Raw genomic sequence first — 22,045 nt, 5'->3', positions numbered from 1 at the left:
GGCGTCACTTTCACCTTTTTCCTAATCATCTCATTTCTTAATCGATCTTTTCTTGTATGGCCGCACATCCACCTCAACATACGCATCTCCGCCACACTCATCTTTTGAATGAGACAATGTTTCACGGCCTAACACTCGAAGCCGCAAGTACGGCAAACCTAATCGTTGTGCGATAGAATAATATCAAAAATATTTATAAAATAAAAACGTACGTTATTTATAACAATAAAATATATATTTTATAAAGTTTAAATAATGTGTCCTGTGTCCCAAAATTTCATGGGATGTCGTGTCAGGTGTCCGTGTCATGTGTCCGTTTTTGTGTTACCTAGGCCGACCTCCACCACCTATCGCCGAATAAACCTCCTTTCCCTGAAACAAAACTCACCAAAACCCCATAAAAAATCCCTTCCAAGAGCATTTTTTTATCGGGTTTGGGCGGGGGTCGGGGTTGCGTTTACACTATAAACAACGGATAGTGGGCACATCGATGACCCTGGTCATCGGCACAATGGCGGTTGTCGGGCAATGGTGGTGAGAGGTTGTTGTGGTCGTGGTTTGTTGATGTGAGGGATGGAGTTGGTGGTTGTTAGTGGTTAGGGTTTGTGTGGGAAAGGGAATGGGTTGATCGAGGGATATTGGGGGGATGGATGTAGAAGGATTTGAGGTTATGGGAAAGAATGAGTAGGGAAAAGGTAAAACCGATGAAACAAACAATCCCTTTTCCTTTCATTTAGAATCCAAACTAAGGCTCTGTTTGGCAAAACTACCTGAAAAGATAGTTGAAAATTGAAAAGCTAACTGAAACCTGAAAAGCTAACTGATAAGGTTAGCTGAAAAGTAGGAGCTGATAAGGTAAACTGATTATATAAAAATGTGTTTGACAAACTAGCTGAAAAGGTAGTTGATTCTGGTAAAATGACGTAAAAGGATATGAAAATTATTTAATATTATAAAATAAAGGGGTACAAAATGGAAAATAAGTCATTTCAGGTACCTGATTTCTCAAATGCTACCTGAGTTAAGATTTCATTTCGTACCTTATTTGACCAAATAAGCTACTTGCCAAACACTTGCAAAAATATCGCAGAATTTGAAATTTTGGTCAAATAAACTACCCTGTGTCATATCAAACGGAGCCTAAGCTTCCCTTAGTCCTGATAACATAAAATGCCTCACGGCGTCACGGTAAAATCTTAATTCTTACTCAGAACCGTCTCAAATAAAAATCATCGTACACGAATGTGGTGGTATTGTTTAGACCGATGTAGTACGTATGTGGTGTTGTACGTAGATTGTGCTTGATTTTTCCCTTTATTCTTAATGTAGTACATTTGTAAGTTGTAATGGTTTTGTTTTTCTTTCTTTGTTGAGTACGTGTATAAAAATAATAGGAGAATGAATTTGTGAAATTAGAGAGAAATAGATTAGAGAAATATTAGAGAGAGAAAATTGGAGGGGAAATGTAAAGGACATAAATATTAATAGTATACTAAGATGAGTAAAAAAAGTACTGTGAAAATCACCACCCTTAATTTATCAGTCACGGACTAAAAAACAATTTGAATTACAACCGAATCTACGTCATGGTCCACACACAACCATCTGGGCCGATCTGGCAACAATACTTTGAAAAACATAACAAAAACTTGCTTACGATTTGATTTCCGAGTGATTATTATCAATTTATTTTTTCTTTTTGAGATCATCAAATTGCAGTTAGTTTACAAATTTTAATTAATTAATCGTCTAATATCGTTACAATGGCTTCCCGCCGACGATTGCTTCTGAAAGTCATCATCCTTGGTGATAGTGGGTAATCTTTCTCCTCCTAAATCATGTTTTTTATTCAAAGATTGTTTTATAAAATATTGTTTTCAAAATTAATCAATTTTCATGCCTTTGATTTGATTTTTAATTGTTTTTTATTTGATTTGATTTGATTTGCAGGGTTGGGAAGACGTCGTTGATGAATCAGTATCCTTTCTAGATTCCAATCTTTACCTAATTTTTGTTATAAATTATGATTTGTTTATGACTGACTGACTTGTTTTTGAATCATGGGTTACTTTTATATTATCACTCATAGGTGTTGTATCAATGTATGTATGTCTAAATATTGCTGATATTGGATTTTGAATTATTGTGAAGTAGCAGTCATTCGATGTAATTGTTGACGGAATTTTCACCCGAGTCATTCAGAAACAATCTCTTTATATTGTTAACACAATGGTAAACACCTTAGCTTGCAATTGCGGGTACCATTGTGGTAATGTTGTTATTATACTGCATTTTGAATTATGGGTTGTTTTGGAATTTTGAATTACGGGTTATTTTTGCAATTTGAAGGAACTGTGGTGTGATTTGATTGTTTATCCTTAATGAAAGCGGTCAGATTTGTTAATCATAAGTTTAGTAACCAGTATAAAGCCACAATTGGGGCTGATTTCTTGACTAAAGAAGTTCAGATTGATGACAGGCTATTCACATTGCAGGTGAATTCCAACACTCTTTCTTTCTGGATGCAAATGTATGAATTATGATATGCTGTGTAGTAATGTGAAATCAATGTAAAGACAGCTTGTCTAAATCCTAAATCACGGTTTTGCAATATGGTTTTATTGTGCTGAATAATGGATTAAGTAAGGTTTGAAAATTTGTTTGTAGCTGCTTATTAGCGGAATAGCGTTAGCATTTTTTTCACGTTCAAGTTTAAACCGTAAAGGATTTTGAAGTTGATTATATAAGAATGATGATTGGCATAGATGACTATCTGGAATGGAAGGCAGCTTCTACTGAGACTTACTGAGTTTTAGTATGTGCCTTTTAAATCAAGCAAAATTGGGAGGTAATTTGTGGAGTGATTGTGAAGTTGGCAGGAGGTAGGGTTATCATTGCTTCACCGGTAAACCTCAGCCACATGTATGCTGATCTCACTCATTCATAACTCTACCCTGATTGATTATAATATGATAATAAAGGGTGAATGTTTTAATCGACCTGCTAATGCTGTCTGGCAAGCATGGTTCAAAATCTCGGTATCGGTCGTAGTCGTGGTAGCGGTATAATCCGTCTTTAATCGGCTGTCCCGGACAGATTGAGGTGAATCTCGGTGATATCTCGTATTGGTAAAGTGAAAAGCCGATACAACTCGGCCGATACGATAAAACTCGACCGAGATTTTGAACCATGCTGGCAAGGGGGTTTATATATTTGTTAATGTAAACTGCGCTACAAGGGCAACTTAATGTTGACTGGTTTTGAACCTAGTTTATGCGTACCATCACTCAACGGGTTTATATTAGCGAGAGTGCTGGACAATAGAGGAGGAAATTTTGGCCTATATAACTGCGTATAAATTTTTCCCTCCTTGATTCTGTATAATAGGCAGCTTATGGAATTTTTGTTTTGTTTTTGATCTTTGATATACCTTTTGTTAAGTGCCGTTAAAATACTTGATCCAAGAGTTTCACGTTTTAGTGATGGATTACCGCTTCGTGAAAATGTTGACATGATTAATTGTTTGCCTGTTTTTTTATACCAAGACTATTTTTGTAAGTGGTATTTTTATAGTGTTTACTGCTTATGAATTTACCTTTCCCTAATCCAATGGTCTAGATTTTTGTACCACGGGCATTTACATCACCTGCTTGCACAGTTGCACGTGTCATATTACTGTTTGTTTGATGAGCTGTCTCTTGTTCAGATATGGGATACAGCTGGTCAAGAGAGGTTCCAAAGTCTTGGCGTAGCTTTTTATCGTGGTGCTGACTGTTGTGTGCTTGTGCATGATGTAAATGTCATGAAATCTTTCGATAACTTGAACCGATGGCGGGAGGAGTTTCTGCTACAGGTATTTTTGAACTTCTTTTTATTTATAAAGGTAAATAAAGAAAAAAAAACTAATTTCCACTTGGCCTGTGGACTACGTTACCTGGACTCCTTGTTTTTTGGGGGCCATACCTGTCGGCCTGTCCTACATAACATTCAATATTCAAGGATATGGGTATGGAAATCTTACCCCGGTCATTAATAATCCGACGCTCTAACTAGTAGAGAGATACAAATGAGGCTTGCATGACAAAAGTAATGGAGAATAACTACTGTAAATAGCATATAGTAACCTTTTAGGGTTTTCATTCTTATGTCTCAAATATATACTGTATCTATTTTATTGAGTAAAACATAAAATAAATTAATTTTATAATCAAGTTTGCTCTTTCAGGATATGTCCCCATGTCTCAAAGTTTGAGTCGTGACAATTCCAACACTTAGATACGCACCCTGTATGCTCACTCTTTATGATCTCATCCGAGTCCGAATTGACATTTTTTATTGTGTTTGATTGTAGGCTAGTCCACATGACCCTGAAAACTTCCCATTTGTTGTATTGGGTAACAAAGTGGACGTGGATGGAGGCAATAGCCGAGTGGTAAGAACGTGTACCGTTTTTATACGCTGTTCGGATACTCGATTACTGGCCATTTTAAATACTGAGATTAGTTTCCCTGAAAAACTAGGTCTCTGCTAAGAAAGCAAAAGCCTGGTGCGCGTCGAAGGGGAACATTCCATACTTTGAAACTTCTGCAAAGGACGGTGTTAATGTTGAAGCTGCTTTTCAGTGTATAGCTAAGAACGCTATTAAAAATGAGCCTGAAGAAGACATGTGAGCCTTTCTTATGTCCCTTTGAATATCATCTTTCAGAGTTGCAGGTCCTCTTTTGCTTGTTTGTTATCAAGTCTCAAAGTAACTATGATTACTAGATTACGTTAAATGTCAACGTCAAATCATTTAACTGGTTTCAATTTTTTTATTCAAAAATAACACCCATGTGAAAAACAGTTCTTGACCAGTTTTCACTAGGGTCATTTCGATCATTTGAAATCAACCAGCCTTCTTTTTGTTCTCGTAACACAACCCTCTTTACCTTTTGTGGGATCCCCTGAGGCGTGCTGGGACAATGTAATGTTGGTTGTTGAGTATGTTCTTGTTTTTTGATGCTAATTGATTATCTAACATGTTGTTTTGGTTGAATCTAGATATCTTCCGGACATAGTTGACATGGCTGGTCAGCAACAGAGATCCTCAGGATGTGAATGCTAGTTCGGATATGTGGCCCTGGATATTGCTGAGGCTGGAAACCGACTTCTATCCACCATGACTCTTCTCTTTGATATTGCGACTTTGTGTACATTGCTCAAATAGAGAGTGCTTCTGTTTAATTCATTTTATCCTTCACATTCACATACGTATTCTTAGATAATTTTATCCTGAAGTGACTCAATCATATTCAAAGGGCGAAGCTAGAACTTTTTAAATCTTTATTGGGGATGGAGCCGTGAAGGGCTAATTTATTGATTACTTGACATTATTTAATGGAAGTTTAGGCTTTTAGCCAATTACATGTTTATGTTATTCTTGGCCTAAAATACAATTCTTTTGGCAAGAATTTTCAATATGGATTTGGAGGGCATATGTGCAAATCATATGTTCCACTATTATGTTTTATCTTGTGTCCTACAAACTCTCTTAATGACATGTCACCCTTAATCAAGGAAAAGATTACTTAAATTATACTCCCTCTAATTCGCTATATTCTTCTCTATTTCTTAAAACGAATTATTTAGGTTTTATTCCCTTTCTATTTTTGGTAACTTTTACTCTTATTTTATTCATCCCTCTCTCCTATTATCAAACCACCCAACTCTTTTAATCCTATTTTATTCTTTACTTTAATGTTTGTGACCCACAATTCATTATTTAACTCTTAATTATTCATCACTCTCTCCTATTCCCAAACCCCATCCAACTCTTTTACTCTTATTTTATTCATTTTCTTAATATTCGTGCCCACAAACAATGGGAAGAAAATAGTGGATATGAGGGAGTATTAATTGGGTGATATGTCTAAAGTAAAGATTGTGGGACATAAAATGGAACATGAAAATGGGATAGAGAAAATCCGAACTTAGTGATAGTGCCATTTTATGTCGTGTCAATTAGGTGTTCTTAATCAAATAAAGTAGTCATGCGGAGTAGTTTAGGATGAAATAAAGCAAGTTTCGAGTTAAGTATGGAGTGGGCTTCTTAATTGTTTTACTTGTTGGTTTAATGTTTTTTTGTGGTTGATTCATGCGGTACGTAATGGTGGTGGAATCAAGCCAAGCCGGGTCAAACCACGGCCCCTCAAGCTAAGCCAAGAGAGGAAGTGAACCACAACCTAGGAGAACCTCAAAATATGAAGGATAGAAGAAAGGAAGGCAAAAATCAAAGCTCAGCAATCAGACCTCCACCGCAGGCTGTTGCCACCACCGGAGCCTGCGGACCCTGTAGCTGCCACATCTTTTAAATCCCGTCTTATGTGTTGTTTGGAGGCCCAACTCCGTGTTTAACCTAGGGAGAAGTGCAGCACTATATAAGCCTCACACTTTTGAGGACTCATTCATCTCATGCTTTTACTTTTTTTTTTTTTTTTTTTTTTTTTGCCAAGTGGAAAACTAGTATCTTACAAAGCAAAGGCAGCAGCAGCTAGTTCGTGCGCCTTTTTATTAAAAACACGGAATAAACGAAATTGAAAAACAATGAAAGTTAGGAACAAGATTCCAAATTTTTGTGATCAAACATTTGATCTCCTGTTGTGCGACCTCCAACCCCAAGTATTATAGAATAAACTTCTGGCAATCACTCATTATAGAAAAATGAAATGTCCACCGCGTTAGTTCCAAAAAAACCTTTTTGCCTCGGTTTGTATAATTCTCTCCGAATGTTCGAAAATGACTTGTCCAGTTTGATCTTTTATAATCCACCCGATCGCTGCTTCGCATGACTTGCGTCATCCTGCATCAACATAACCTCGCAAAAGAGCACAATGTTGTCCGTTACCAATAACAAAGATTGGATATCCCTCCATAACTAACCGTCTTTGATGCAACATGTTGTCATCATCATTTATTGACGTCCTTCCACCTTTGTTTTTTTTCATTCGTCATTTCCCAAGCTTGAGTTGCGCTCTGAACTCCTTGGTGATGCAATGCCATCAATGACATGCAATTTGGACTTACATTTTTAAAAATCATATTATTTCTCGTAGTCCAAATTACAGCCAAAATGCTCAAGAAAGTGATCGTTCCAGTTTGATTATCCTCATTGTTGCAAATGAAGTTTAACCAGTTAACCATTCAAACTTGAATAGAGACACTCCTCCCCATTGAACTACGAATACCAAGAGAAGATCATAACCACAAACGCTCAGCAAAACCACAATCACGAAAAAGGTGTTCTAGAGTTTCGAGCGAATCACTTTCGTGGCATAACGCACATGGTCCTGCCCAAGGCAAATCTCTTTTACCCATTTCTTCGCTCGTAGGAAGTATTGAAGTAAAATTTTCCATACCAAGATTTTCCAACTTGCTGGACCGGTAAATTCCATAGTCGTTTTCTAATAAAAGACTCACACTGGGCCTGAATCCTTAAATTTATCTCTGACATTTCTTTTAGTAGCATACCACTCGGTATGTGCTAGTTTATACGCACTTTTTACATCAAAAGATCCAACATATTTATCTTCGATATCTTATCATGTCTTTCACCCCTAATTTTGGAAACCCAATAATCATCAAATAAGGTCATTAGAAGTTCAACGTTCCAACCACCTTCATGATCAAGTAGATCCTTTACCCTCATAGCCTGGACATTATCTTCTGTTAAAATGTCGCAATTCATACGTGGTACTAGAATATCTCCTTGCACCCATTTATTGTTCCAAATAGTTAACTCCGAAACTTGATACCAATTCTCCATACCATGCCTTTAGAAACCAACTCAAAACCCCATATAATACCTCTCCAACCCCAGGACACATTAGTAGCACATGTTCTTTACAAGTCCTGAAAATTTTCAATTGTACATCCATATTTTCAATTTTCAATTTTACTCTTAATCTTGTAGTAATTAAACTTTAATATTTCCATTTTAATTCCAATCTTTCTACAAAAACTTGGGTTGTAAGATGACTATGGTTAGCTAAGTTCTTATTTCTTGGTGTGATTCCTCCAAAGTTTTCAACTTTGGTGTTTGTAAGACTCTTTAATCCTTTCTTGTTTATCAATTACTCTTTCCTTGTGTTTATATCATATGTTAAGTGAATGAATGTATGGATTAGCTACCTTTGCGTGTTGTTTACTTAATTAGTGCAAATTTTAGAGAAGTGGGTTCATTTGTCTAGGATTGTTGAAACAAACTTGTTGTGTGTTAAATTTGGTTAAAGGATACATAATAAGTCGGGGAAGTGGTGATTGACCCCCATAACTTTGTGCAATTGTGAAATTAACCCCCACAACTTTCAATTGGAGTAATTTGGCCCCATAACTTACATAATAAGTGAAATTAAACCCCTTTATCAAAATCTCACGAAAAATTCAATTTATCATATAAAAAAAAAAGTAAAAATGGTTATGTTTTTATGAAAAATACAAAATAAAAGTTTTAAAAAATAAAATAAAAAATAGCATAAATTAGATAGAAAAAAAATTAAAAATACTTTACAAAAATCAAACAATTTATTATTTTTATATAAAGTACAAATTTTTCAACTATTTTTTACAATTTTTGTAAAAAAATTTCAATTTTGCCTTGGCAAAGCAACTCTAATTTTAATGCTAGTGGGCAATAAAATGGACATCTGTGCAATAACAAAATAAGCAAAATAGCTATTGCATCAGCCTTTACCACCGTATTCGGATGACTGTTTTGCTGGGACATCTCGCTTCTGTCGTCTCATTAGTTTCTGTCCTGTGATGCAGCAGCAGGATGGCGCTTGATCTTGCGAAGATTTCTTTCTACTTCATATGATTCCACCTAACAGATTCATATATCCACAATATTTGTAAATTTATATCAGCATTGTTCAGAAACGAGGGAAAATGACACAACCACAACTACTTGTGTAAGAAGGCTTTACATACGCATTATTGCAACATGGCATTTACCCAATACTCTATAAATGGTATTCCTTGTCTCAAGAGTAAGGTTTATGCAGTTTCACAATACTATTCACACTTCGCTTTATTTCTTTTACACCAACTTTTTAACATTTTTGTCCTCATGAAAACATTGACATTCCCCAGAAATGTCGAATCAATTATGTAACATTTTTAAGATCACCTGCAAATTGCAAGACAAATGTGTAGCATCTGATATTGATTCTTACCGCTTTGTTGATTCTACTTGTAAAATCACCAGCTTTGACAGAGGCAATCCGTAAGCATTGCATAACAACACTATGCATAATACCAACTCCTCCACCCTTTTGAATGGCGCAGATATCTCCATTTGTATTTAAGGTTACAGTCATTCTTCCTTTCATTACCGCCTCCTCATAGAAGGAAGGATCTATGACCTACATCAATTACATTGCATGTAAACTTCATTCAAACTGACAAGGGTGCTTAAAGGTCCTCAACTAGCAAGAATATAATTTATGTGCTTGGTACTTACCACAATGTTGTCAGCAGTGAAAAACGCAAATGTCACAGCAATCGGGAAATGGTGAATTATCAGTGGAAGCGGCTCTTTCACCTGCCGGAGCATAATAAAATAGATACTCAGTTCAAAGTAACAGTTACAGTGTTTCATGGTGATTCATCAAGAAAAGATCAATCAAAATATGAATTGTGTATCTAAGAATAAGGACAACCACCAAGTATGAGAAATGGCTACGTTAAAAAGCCAGCATTTCTGGTATAATGAAGTAGTGGTCATTCACGATACGCAAAACAATTTTCAGTATTGGTACATTCGACCCCCAACCCTCTTACCTCGGTGCGAGCAACTGAAATAATAATGTTTTTGTGCTCTACATAGATTCTCTCCCAGCCTCCATCTCAAATCAAGCAGGAGAATGACGCTTATCACTCTAGGACTTGAACCAAAATGTCAAATCAATACATTGCGTATTGGTCAAATACTTATCAAAGCCAAAGGAATAGAGCTTGTTGCCATTTTTAACAGTGCTAGTAGTTTGAAATGGAGAACACCTCTTAATATTTCAGGAACTTAATCCTTACAACTTGGTTACTCTAGCCATAAATCATCTAATTGTGATCTTCTAGAGAACACAAACAAGTCCCTTTTGACATAATGTGGTAGCAATAATGGGGTAACGCACCTCAGGTGGATGTACTGTTACTTCTTGCCCATCTTCTCCAGCCAAGCTACATTCAGGCCTTCGGAAGGTCTTTAGAGCGGCCAAAGCGGCAATGTTTGATGCATCAACTAGATTCCTGCTTCCAAGAAGATATATGGGTTGTCATATCCATGTTCTTAGCGCCACAAGTATACAAGGGTTGAAACACCTATCTTACAATGGAAAATATTATAGCATACCCTCCATTATCTAGTATATGAATGTCAATACGAACAGACCACGCTAATTTTCCAGCAAGGACGCAGAGTGATTCCGTATCAATGGCCCTGCTCTCCCTGCAAAAGTGTGTTCCGATGTCAAGATGCTAAAGCACACAAAACTAAGAGTGTGAGGAAAAGAGCAATACAAAGACTCATCTTAAATATAGCATGTACTCCTATTGTCCGATCACATAGTTAACATATTCAATTTAAGTCCGTCCAAGCCACTAATTTACGTCTTCTATATTATGTCTTTATTATGCCCCCGCCAAGAATTTACATATTCTATTATAGCATGTCCCATCAAACAGTTTGTGTTTCCCTTTAGCCATATGTACAGTGAAGAGTGACTGAATGAGTAGTCGACTCCCTAACCAGTTGCATGTGTTTGCATAAAAAATAAAAATCCAGAAGCAAAAGCAAACTATGATAGGAATAGCGGGAGTAATCAGTAAACACATATTCTGAACAATTTAATATTTATCAGACTCTGAAATTCCCACCCACAGAACATCTTCTACCTATATCCAGGTATGATATGCCTTAGCGACAATTACACATCTTACGCTAGACCAACAGTAGACGGGCCACAAGAATGGCTAGTATTACCCATGTTCATCTTCACATTGTTCAGCAACATGGGTTGCTCTACTATGGGCGCTAAAACCTCGGTGACTATAAATTATACACAAACCAAGAAATGGACATCTAGGAAATGCAAACTGTAGCACTGACACTGATTCAAAGATAACAAGTTATTATATGAATAGCAGGAAAAGGCGAAGGATAGACCTCAGACCACGGTCTATAATACGGCCCAATTCCACCGCTGACTCTCCAGGACGCCCAACCTCAAATGACGGATCAGCCATAGGAGAGAACTCAGTAAAAACAGAAAGTGAGCCTTCATTTGGCCTGTCTTTGTATGGTTGTACAAGTTCAGCAGTAACAAAGGCCATAACATGAGTTTGGCCAAGCTGCACCTCACATGAACCATCTTCGCTGCACATGAACAACGTACAAGAAACTTATCTCCCAGTTAGCAATGCATTACATAACATACATCATATCAGAAACTATCCAGTAATACTACATGGGAAACATCTGTGGTTTCTATACTATTCATTTGATAACGATCGCAAACTTTTTTACACTGTCATATGCATCGGGAGTCAAATATTGTGTAAGATATCGGTTGTGGTTGTCAACAAACAAAAACAAATCAGCCAAGCCATCATCAAGAGCAAATGGGACTTTGGAGCATTTATAAATATTCGCTTATTCTCATTACCTACTTCCGCTTTGAACAACCAACTAAATAGGCTGGTATTCAATAAGTTAGAATAATTACTAAACCAAGTACAAATCAAGCCAGTAGCTCAGTTAGGGATAAAAAAAGCCTAAAAAACTTGTCTTGAACAACCCACTTGAGAAAATGAAAACCACAACTAAAGCAAGGAAGTTTACCGGCCAAACTTGATAGTTAAGCGACGATAATCAAAGGGCTGACGGCCATCTACCCGAAGATCCGAAAGCAAGGCTGTCTCAATAAAGTGCTTCTCATTCAGAGTCATACTCCAACAATTAGCTAATCTTTGCTCCATCCCTTGACAGTTGACACTATAAAAATCACAACATATTTAGTAGTAATAAACAATGGTGGGCAACTCCGGGAAGAAATAATTGGGCATGCCAAGAATCAATGTTACTCCGACTCGTCAACAGTCGGACATGAATATGATGGTTGAACACCTGGTTTTAAGCCAAAAAATGGGAAATTTTCATAAAAGTAGCCAAGGTTGACCCCTGGACAGCCTCCGTGTCGAATACTTGGTAACGAGTCCGAGTAAGATAGGCTAAAAGACAGAGCAATGTGCTCCATTGTTAACCTAATCAAAAGGGCAAATTACAAGGTGGGAGGCAACTTTGAAATATAAAGTTACTATCTTTGATAAGAAAATGTGAAACCCAACACAATTCAACTAGAATCTCACACAAATATATCTGTTAACCTAGTAATAAAATGATTTCAGAAATTAATTAATTACCTTATAAGACTGATTTGAGTATAACACAATTCAACTAGAATCTCACACAATTCAACTGTGCTCTTGAAAAGGAATTATATATTAATGATTAATGATCAGTGAATAATGCAGTGAATTAAGAGAGAGGGAGATGGATGAAGTAAATACCAGAAAGATGAGAGAATGAGTTTGGAGCAGCTGTGGAACTGTTATGGTGTTAAAAGTACAAGTTCACTTCTGCAAATGTGCGGGAGGCGCCAAGGTTTAATACACAAGGTTTTTAAGGGTGCATCATTCCGTTTAATCTTGATTTGAATCTTGATTTGAGTTTTAATACGGATAGGAAATTAGAACAACCCTTTAGGAGTCGTTTGGTTCAAGATGGTGGAATGGAATGGATTAGAATCTCATACCATAGAGGTATGGATTGAGATCCCCATACCACTCTAAACTTGTTTGGTATGTTTATTTTTACACTATAAGGGAATGGAGTTGGAAACTTGAAACTTAGGTATGAGATTAAATTGGAATGGAGTTAGAATCCATCCAATCTAACTCCATTCCAAAACAAGCCAACCAAACACTTTAGTTTGTTGGTTCCTATCCATTCCAAACCCCTCAACCAAACACCCCCTTAGTTTGTTGGTTGATTTAAGTGCTCATGAGTTGAGTTACGTAGTTGATCCATATTTATGATAGTAACCTAAAGTTTAGTAAGCGAGACAAAGTATAAAATTACAAAAACAATTGATTCATATACCGTATATGTTAATATATATTGAACCTATGAACCTAAATAGCCACCTTATTGTGATTATCTTATGTACCAATCTCATTATAATACTTGGATCTTGTGAGATTTTGTAAAATGGCTAACTGAGCGATACTATAATCCATCACACACTCATGTAACACACGCTAAGCTTGGGCTAAGTGATGGGAAAAGACTAGGGTGTCGTAAATCCACTAATTAACCTATCAAATAAATAATTTATAGACCTAACTAGACTCTACTAACTTCTAACAACAAGGTACTAAAATGGCAAGCTAGGGTCGAACCCAAGAGAAAGACTTTTAAACTAAAGACTTGAATTGTAAACTATTGACTTAACAATTAATTAAAGTGCTAAAGATAATTAAGTCTCAATGATTAAAACTAGTGACAAACAATGGATATTAACAATGATCAACATTTAGGAAACATAAAGGAAGAAGCTTTGGTTTAGAACTAAAATGAGGAATGATTAAAAGATGACAACTTTGCTAAAGAGACAATTCAACAAACACTTAGGATGCAAGAAATCAATATGAGAAGGGACTTGGTGTAATTTCTCTTTAGTAAGCAACAATGGGTAAGTTAGACTCTTTTTACTCTTCGTATATTATCAACCTGCTACCACCATATCAAAATTGTAACACGCATAAATATATCCATTCATATGCATCCATCAAATTCACCCAACAACTCAATACCATGAGAGGTGACCAAACATGACCATGAAGATTTGTACCAAGATATGTAGGTTAAAATCAATTCTCATAAGATGGACCCATACAAATAAGAAAAGGCATAAACTTTCCTACTTATTATGCGGGGGGAAGTAGTGATTGACCCCCATAACTTTGAGCAATTGTAAAATTAACCCCCATAACTTTCAATTAGAGTGATTTGGCCCCATAACTTACATAATACGTGAAATTAAACCCATTTATCAAAATCTCACGAGAAATTCAATTTATCATATCAAAAAAGTGAAAATGGTTAATGTTTTCATGAAAAATACAAAATAAAAGTTTACAAAAAAAAATTAAAAAAAGCACAATTAGATAAAAAAAATTAAAATACTTTACAAAAATCAAACAATTTATTATTTTATATAAAGTACAGATTTTTCAACTTTTTTTTACAATTTTTGTAAAAAAATTTCAATTGCAAAATATTTTGTTAGGTAGTTGTGTTAAAATCAGAAGTCGAAATAAAATATTTTCATGACAAAAAATATAATAAAAGGGCAAAAAAAATATTCAAATTTTTCTATTTTTCAACATTTCAAAAAAAAATTCACATAAAATTGTTAATTATTTTTTTTTAACAAAAAACATACCGAATTACATACGTATGTAAAAAAAAGTTGAAAAAATATTTTGCAATTGAAATATTTTTACAAAAATTGTAAAAAATAGTTAAAAAATTTGTACTTTATATAAAAATAATAAATTGTTTGATTTTTGTAAAGTATTTTTAATTTTTTTTCTATCTAATTTATGCTATTTTTTATTTTATTTTTTTAAACTTTTATTTTGTATTTTTCATAAAAACATAACCATTTTTACTTTTTTTTTATATGATAAATTGAATTTCTCGTGAGATTTTGATAAAGGGGTTTAATTTCACTTATTATGTAAGTTATGGGGCCAAATTACTCCAATTGAAAGTTGTGGGGGTTAATTTCACAATTGCACAAAGTTATGGGGGTCAATCACCACTTCCCCGACTTCATTATGTATCCTTTAACCAAATTTAACACACAACAAGTTTGTTTCAACAATCCTTGAACCAAAAATTTACTAATTAAGTAAACAACACGCAAAGGTAGCTAATCCATACATTCATTCACTTAACATATGATATAAACACAAGGAAAGAGTTTTGAAAACTTTGGAGGAATCAGCTTAGCAACCATAGTCATCTTACAACCCAAGTTTTTGTAGAAAGATTGGAATTAAAATGGAAATATTAAAGTTTAATTACTACAAGATTAAGAGTAAAATTGAAAATTGAAAATATGGATGTACAAATGAAAATTTTCAGGACTTGTAAAGAACATGTGCTACTAATGTGTCCTGGGGTTGGAGAGGTATTATATGGGGTTTTGAGTTGGTTTCTAAAGGCATGGTATGGAGAATTGGTATCAAGCCGGAGTTAACTATTTGGAACAATAAATGGGTGCAAGGAGATATTCTAGTACCACGTATGAATTGCGACATTTTAACAGAAGATAATGTCCAGGCTATGAGGGTAAAGGATCTACTTGATCATGAAGGTGGTTGGAACGTTGAACTTCTAATGACCTTATTTGATGATTATTGGGTTTCCAAAATTAGGGGTGAAAGACATGATAAGATATACTGAAGATAAATATGTTGGATCTTTTTGATGGGGCATATTCTGCACCCGCTGACCGAGTCAACACATTGAGCAAGGTCAAAGATAAAAGACAGCAAGTCAACGTATTAACAGCCTAACCGACGAAGCCTGTCGGCCTGTCACTTGGGTCTCGGTCTCGACAACTAGCCGGCCGAGAAGCATATCCGCGTACTCACATCCAGTCCCCTCGGCATGGAGTCAACCAGGCCTACCGGCCCGGCATGGGTCCCTCGGCCGAGGGTAAGATAGTCTTTCCACCTTCTAGCCACTTGGCCACTACGTGACAAAAGGTGAAAGTCTATAAATACTCCACTTCTCTCATTGAGAAAACTATCCCAAAAACTATCCGAAAAACATCTAATAATCTGGTATAAACTCCCTTATCTCTCTACAATATACTTTGCCAAGTTAACACACAACTTATCTCTTTAAGTTTACTGACTTGAGCGTCGGAGTGAGTACGCTCGGTACCAAGCCGAGCCCTCAGTTTGTTCATCTTTACAGGAGAGAGCGAAAGGAAGAGACAAGCAAAACGACGTCATTCTACAAGCTTAAGTGGTCATAATCCTGCTCCGAAATTACACCCGGAACAATTGGCGCCGTCTGTGGGGATTAGATACTAAAAGCTAGTCACCTCCCTTACAAAAAAAAAAAAAAACAAAACAAAACCCACTCAGCAAGCTAAGAAGATGTCAAAGCAACAAGAAACTATGAGTGAAGGAACTGCATTCTTCCAGGATGACACGTTCCCTAATTCTGAAATCGGGCAGTCCCCCACCGGCAGAGTCATCGAACCGGCGTACGGGATGCCAAAAGAGCCGAACGCCGCGCCTACCAGGCCAAGTCACACATGGGACATGTGGTCGATGCACCAAATTGAAGTCTTTCTGGACTGATGGGTAGTACGCCGGTCACCCCTGTCACGACGACGGTGACGGCAGCGCACCCACAGGTGACCAGGGCCCATAAAGTGACTCCGAACAACTTGTCCGGAGCGATACAAGGAGCTGGCCATGCTAGGACGCCGCAGAGCCGTGGTGCCGGTGGCAGACCTAAGTCCTTCCCCCACTCGCGGGAGGACAGCGTCGCGCGGCAAACAACGAGGCCACCCCCGAAGAAATGAAAGAAGTCCGACTCTCCAAAGTCGGACAACAAGAAGCCCTTCCCGCCAGAGGGAGAGAAGCCGGACTAAGGTTGCGAGGAGCCGATCGCCGCGTGTCATTCGACACGTGGTCAGACAGCCCCTCAGTGCCTATGTCCTCGAAGTCTCTGTGCCGACTAAACTGAAGCTGCCGCCCCTATCATACAAAGGGGATAGCGACCCAACCGACCATTCCGAGGCTTTCGAGTCGTACATGTCGGTATGGGAGCAACCTTGATGAGGTATGGTGCCGAGTCTTCCCAACGACCCCCGCATGGGATGGCCCGAGTTGGTACAAGGGGCTACCTAATGGCTCGGTATCTTGTTATGCCGACACGAGGGACAATTTCATAGCCCAAGTATGCTTGCAACAAGAGAAGGGCCGTGGAAACATCGATCTCCTCACTATCCGACGGGGGAGGACGAGTCTCTCCGGCTACGTGAAGAGATTCGACGCAAAAGTTCAAGCGGATCCGTGATCCGAACACCGAACCGCGGCCTTCGCACCGATGAAAGGCCTCCCGAAAGGCGAGTTCAAAAACGAGGCGATCAAGTGCGAGGACCTCAACCTCGACACCGCCGTAAAGATGGCCGATCGAGCCGTAAAGGTGGAGGACTATCACAAGACCTAGGTAGGCCACAGTGAAGCTGGGCACCCAGAGAGGAAGAGCCACCGGGACAACGTAGATGAAGGACGCCGTAACGCGAATAGGTCACGGCCTGAGAGATTTAATAGGAAACAGAACTCGGCGGGCGCCGGGCGGAGTTCGGGACCATACACCCATAAGCGGTACAGTAGTCTCACCCCCTGGTCAAATCACCAGCCGAGGTCTTTACCCTAAGCAAGACCGAAGGGCAGAAATGGGCAAGGCCCCCCAAGGCGAGGAGGGATGGCGACACAAGCCGCTTTGCGAGTACCACGGCCGGATCGGCCATAAGACCGACAACTCGGCATCGAGGAACGCCATCAAGAGCGATCCGAAAGGGGGCCCTCAGCAAGTATGTAGCTGGAGGCCCAGAAACAAGCTCCGACGGGGCGAACAGAAAATCAGTATTCCAGCGGATGGGAGTGATCCAGGTTGTCATCGGGAGGAACGAGAACGGTGGGTCAGCTAATGGGCACAAACGACACCTGAATGAGCTATACCAAGCCATCAACTTTGTGCCCAAAACAGCGATCCCCGCTTCCACAATCCCCGATATAACCATCGGAAAGAAGGACTACGAAGGAGTCGTCGCCCCGCACAGCGACCCGCTCGTAGTCCACCTAGACATAGCCAACCACTTGGTCAAAAGGTGCCTGATTGACACAGGCGCCTACACGAATATCATGTTCAGGGAGTGCTTTCTTAATCTCGGTCTGAAGATTGGAGACTTGAGCCCCTGCGCTAACCCGCTATACAGACTTCTCTGGGGCCGGCCTGTACCCAGGGGTCAATCAGATCCGGTGATGTTCGACCAAGCAGATGCGGCCAAAAATGTTTTGTCTGAGTTCGTGGTTATTGATGGTTCGTCTGCCTACAATGTTCTCATAGGCCGAGTCACTCTGAGCGAGGCCGGTGCAGTGATGTCCATCCGGGCCCTGACATTGATGTATGTCTCGGACCGGGGGGAAGCACAAAAGCTCGTCTAAAAGGACGAAAGAGATGAAATAGTCAATGTCCAAGTATCTGCCAGGGGGTGCAACATGCAATCCCTCAAAGTGGCGAAGAAATCAGAGAAAGGGAAGAGCCCATCCTTACAGCAGGAGGGTGATCCGATGAACACCAACATCGGCATGGTCGAAGGAGCCGAGACCGAGGAAGTGGAAATTGACCCGGGCGCACCGTAATCGCTCGGTGTCGGCCGGAGCCAAAATTCGAGCCGATCTCCTAGACCTGCTGAGGAAGAACAAAGATGTCTTCGCATACTCGGCCGCCGAGATGCCAGGCGTGAGTCGGGAGGTGATCGTTCACAAGCTGAACGTACTCTCCACCGCTCGCCCGTCAAAGCGAGAAGATGAGGAACTCCTCGGCCGAGAAGGATGAGGCCATCAAAGCTGAAGTAGACAAACTATTAGCGGCGGGCTTTATCATGCCTTGTACTTACCCTGAGTGGCTAGCCAATGTTGTAATGGTGAGGAAATCGTCAGGGGCGTGGAGGATGTGTGTTGATTTTACCAATCTTAATAAAGAGTTCCCTAAAGATTGTTATCCCTTAGCTCGAATAGATAGTTTAATTGACGCAACGGCAGGCTACACCATGCTAAGCCTGCTAGACGCCTTCTCAGGGTATCATCAGGTGTTTATGGCCGAAGAAGACATGCCTAAGTGCGCATTCATCACCATTAACGGCACATACATGTATAAAATGATGCCGTTCGGTTTGAAGAACGCTGGCGCAACTTACACTAGGCTGGTGGACAAAGTGTTTCAAGATCAAAAAGGGCGAAACATCGAGGCTTACGTCGACGATGCTATTGTAAAAAGCAAGTCTGACAGCGAGCACTTGGCCGATTTGAGCGAGACATTTTGTTCACTAAGGAAATATAAGATGAAGCTTAACCCAATGAAATGCAACTTCGGTGTCCGGGCCGGCAAGTTCCTCGGCGTGCTTGTCAGCGCCAGGGGAATTGATGCCAATCCAGAGAAAGTCCAAGCAATACTAGACCTGCCGGAGCCGAGAAATCGAAAAGAGGTTATGATGCTGACCGGAAGGATGGCGGCCCTCGCCCGCTTCATCTCTCGGTCGGCCGACAAGAGCACTCCTTTCTTTAAAGTGCTGAAAGGGAATAAAGACTTTAGCTGGGGGGAGGAACAGAGCACGGCTTTCAAGCAGCTGAAAGCCCACCTTCTAACACTTCCGACCCTGTCCGGTGCCAACGCCGGGGAGACGCTATATCTATACTTAGCGCTTACCTCGGCTACGGTCGGTCTCCGTAATCGTCGAGAAGAAAATAAGCAAAGAACACCCAATTTACTTTATCAGCCATACACTGCTGGCCGCCGAAAGAAATTACCCGCTAATCGAAAAAGCAGCCCTCGCCGTCGTCGTTGCCGCAAGGAAACTGAAACCCTACTTCGACGCGCATCCCGTGACGGTCTTAACCGACCAGCCATTGGAGAAAGCGTTAGAAAAATTCGAAAAATCCGGCAGACTTATCAAATGGGCGGTGGAGCTCTCCGGCTTTGGCATTCAGTACAAGCCGAGACCTTCGATAAAGGGGCAAGCACTTGCAGACTTTCTGGCTGAGTGCACATATCAAGAAGAATCACATCCCGGCGTATGGGAAGTGTATACCGACGGGTCCTCCACGGCGAACAGCTCAGGAGCCGGCATCCTTATCACCAGCCCTAACGGAGACGAGTTTGAGTACGCCTTGAAGTTTACCTTCTCGGCCTCAAATAACGAATCCGAATATGAGGCGGTGATAACTGGAGTCGAGTTAGCTAGAGCTGCCGGGGCGGAACACATTGTGTTGAAGACAGACTCGCTCTTAGTAACTAATCAAATCCGAGGAGAGTATGAGGCTCGAGACGATGGGATGGTAAGGTACCTGGAAAGGGTAAAAGATGACACCGCAAAATTGAAATCTTTCCAAATACAGTGCATCCCCAGGTCTGAGAACAACCGAGCCGACGCTCTCTCAAAACTTGCCAGTTCAAGCATCAAGAATATCAGTCGAACCGTGCTGGTGGATATCAGGAATGCTAAAAGTATCACTGAGACCGTTGGTATGGTGGGCGACATCGAAGCCGAGACGACGTGGATGACTCCGATAATGAAATACAAACTAACAAAAGAGTTACCGGAGGACCGCAGTCTCTCTCAGAAGATAAGAAGGATCGCCGCAAGGTACTTGGTGTTCGAAGGAGAATTATACAGAAGGTCCGTAATAAGACCACTCTTGAAATGTGTCGGCCCAGCCGACGCGGAGCTTATACTGACAGAGATTCACGAAGGCATCTGTGGACATCACATGGGGGCGAGAACGCTAGCCCACAAAACTCTCCGAGCCGGCTACTTCTGGCCTACCATGCTGAAAGATTCCAGGGCCAAAACCAAGAAGTGCAAGAATTGTCAGATGCATGCTCCGGTAATACATGCACCTTCCCGAGACATGCAACCGGTACTTAGTCCCCTACCATTTGCACAATGGGGGATGTATTTACTAGGACCATTTCCGACGGCCTCCAGAGGAAGGAAGTACCTGATCGTCGCCGTTGACTACTTCACCAAATGGGTCGAGGCTGTCGCGGTACCTGCCAAGACCACGGCGGCCGTAAGAAAGATGATTTGGGAGAACATCATAAATTGTTTTGGGTTACCCCAAGTCATGGTATTTGACCACGACCGAGAGTTTTGGAGTGACATGGTGATGAATTGGCTGGAAGAGCTCGGTATCAAATTCGGATACTCCTCCGTCTGCCACCCTCAGAGCAACGGGCAGGCGGAGGCAGCTAATAAAACAATACTGAACGGGTTGAAAAAGAAGGTTGAAGATCTAAAAGGAAGATGGGCTGATGAACTACCCGGCGTCCTGTGGTCACTTCGAACCACGGAAAAGGAGGCAACAGGGTACAGTCCATTCCACTTAGTCTATGGGCCTGAAGCCGTCCTGCCAATTGAAGCAGCGGTGCCGACATTCAGAACGCAAATCTTTGACCCAGTCGAAAATGAGGAAGGCCTGAGAGCCTCCCTAGACCTGGTCGAAGAAAGTCGAGACACGGCACGACTCAACTTGGCGGTATATCAAAACCGAATGAGAAGAGCATACAACCGTAGAGTCCACAAAAGGGACTTAAGAGTAGGAGATCTAGTCCTAAGAAAGTCGGCCGCAACAAATAAAGGAAACATCCATGGTAAAATGACGGCCAACTGGGAAGGACCCTACAAGGTGGTTGAAGAAATGAGGCCGGGGACATACCGGCTGACAGACATGGAGGGAGTGCCTCTAATGAGCCACTGGAACACAGACAACCTTAGAAAATACTTCATATAGCGGCGGAGGTGTCCGAGACCGTTGTGGGCACCACAACGCGTGATTATATCTAATGAAGAGTGATCCAAGTTTTCCATCAAAATGAAGAGTCCCCTCCGTAGTCGTACCAAGGTAGACGCCACGGCCAAAGCCGGACAGTCACTAGTAGACGCCGCGGCCAAAGCCGGGCAGTCACTATAATGGCAGTTGATACTCGCGAAAGTGACCAACATGCTTAGTAGACGCCAGCCGGGCAGTCACTACAAATGCAGTTGATACTCACGAAAGCGACCAACATGCTTAAGAACGTATAAGTACAGTTGAGAACGCAAATCTAGTTGCCCCGGCCAATCCGAGAGTGGCA

The 22,045-nt window shown here is 40.2% G+C and overlaps 2 protein-coding genes across 6 annotated transcripts; one reads left to right on the top strand and one right to left on the bottom strand.

Annotated features, from left to right (window-relative positions):
- Nucleotides 1-1,494: 1,494 nt before the first annotated feature.
- LOC141653577 (ras-related protein RABG3c) lies at nt 1,495-5,409 on the top strand. The gene is made up of 7 exons (XM_074461398.1): nt 1,495-1,816; nt 1,951-1,977; nt 2,396-2,495; nt 3,707-3,853; nt 4,352-4,432; nt 4,521-4,666; nt 5,041-5,409. The coding sequence occupies exons 1-7, from the start codon at nt 1,764-1,766 to the stop codon at nt 5,102-5,104; spliced, it is 618 nt and encodes a 205-aa protein (XP_074317499.1). The 5' UTR covers nt 1,495-1,763; the 3' UTR covers nt 5,105-5,409.
- A 2,456-nt stretch (nt 5,410-7,865) lies between these two features.
- On the bottom strand, nt 7,866-12,699 carry LOC141653576 (exosome complex component RRP45B-like). Of its 5 annotated transcripts, none has more exons than XR_012547460.1 (9): nt 12,601-12,699; nt 11,873-12,025; nt 11,198-11,407; nt 10,385-10,480; nt 10,167-10,281; nt 9,497-9,577; nt 9,210-9,398; nt 8,729-8,857; nt 7,866-7,887 (listed from the first exon to the last, which is right to left on the bottom strand). XR_012547460.1 is itself a non-coding variant. In XM_074461396.1 (9 exons), the coding sequence occupies exons 3-9, from the start codon at nt 12,007-12,009 to the stop codon at nt 8,780-8,782; spliced, it is 906 nt and encodes a 301-aa protein (XP_074317497.1). In that variant the 5' UTR covers nt 12,010-12,025; nt 12,454-12,515; nt 12,601-12,688; the 3' UTR covers nt 8,534-8,779. The 5 variants fall into 5 exon arrangements, 4 of the variants coding, with proteins under 4 accessions (XP_074317497.1, XP_074317498.1, XP_074317495.1 ...); XM_074461396.1 differs by lacking the exon at nt 7,866-7,887 and adding an exon at nt 12,454-12,515 and having other exon boundaries at nt 8,534-8,857; nt 12,601-12,688; XM_074461397.1 differs by lacking the exon at nt 7,866-7,887 and adding an exon at nt 12,454-12,508 and having other exon boundaries at nt 8,534-8,857; nt 12,601-12,686.
- Nucleotides 12,700-22,045: the final 9,346 nt, after the last annotated feature.

Source organism: Silene latifolia, chromosome 4 (genome assembly GCF_048544455.1).
Source record: "Silene latifolia isolate original U9 population chromosome 4, ASM4854445v1, whole genome shotgun sequence".
Classification (NCBI taxonomy): Eukaryota; Viridiplantae; Streptophyta; class Magnoliopsida; order Caryophyllales; family Caryophyllaceae; genus Silene; species Silene latifolia.
The sequence above is the reverse complement of the archived record's forward strand: the minus strand, read 5'-3'. Positions and strand labels throughout refer to the sequence as shown.

Excerpts from the sequence above, each read along its gene's own strand:
- LOC141653576 (XM_074461394.1), bottom strand. The coding sequence starts at position 12,009 with ATGGAGCAAAGATTAGCTAATTGTTGGAGTATGACTCTGAATGAGAAG. Across the intron at positions 10,481-11,197 it reads ATTATAGACCGTGGTCTGAG|GGAGAGCAGGGCCATTGATA; the intron begins GTCTATCCTTCG and ends ACACTTTTGCAG. Across the intron at positions 9,399-9,496 it reads TCACTGCTGACAACATTGTG|GTCATAGATCCTTCCTTCTA; the intron begins GTAAGTACCAAG and ends TAATTGATGTAG.
- LOC141653577 (XM_074461398.1), top strand. The coding sequence starts at position 1,764 with ATGGCTTCCCGCCGACGATTGCTTCTGAAAGTCATCATCCTTGGTGAT. Across the intron at positions 1,978-2,395 it reads AAGACGTCGTTGATGAATCA|ATTTGTTAATCATAAGTTTA; the intron begins GTATCCTTTCTA and ends GAAAGCGGTCAG. Across the intron at positions 3,854-4,351 it reads GGGAGGAGTTTCTGCTACAG|GCTAGTCCACATGACCCTGA; the intron begins GTATTTTTGAAC and ends GTTTGATTGTAG.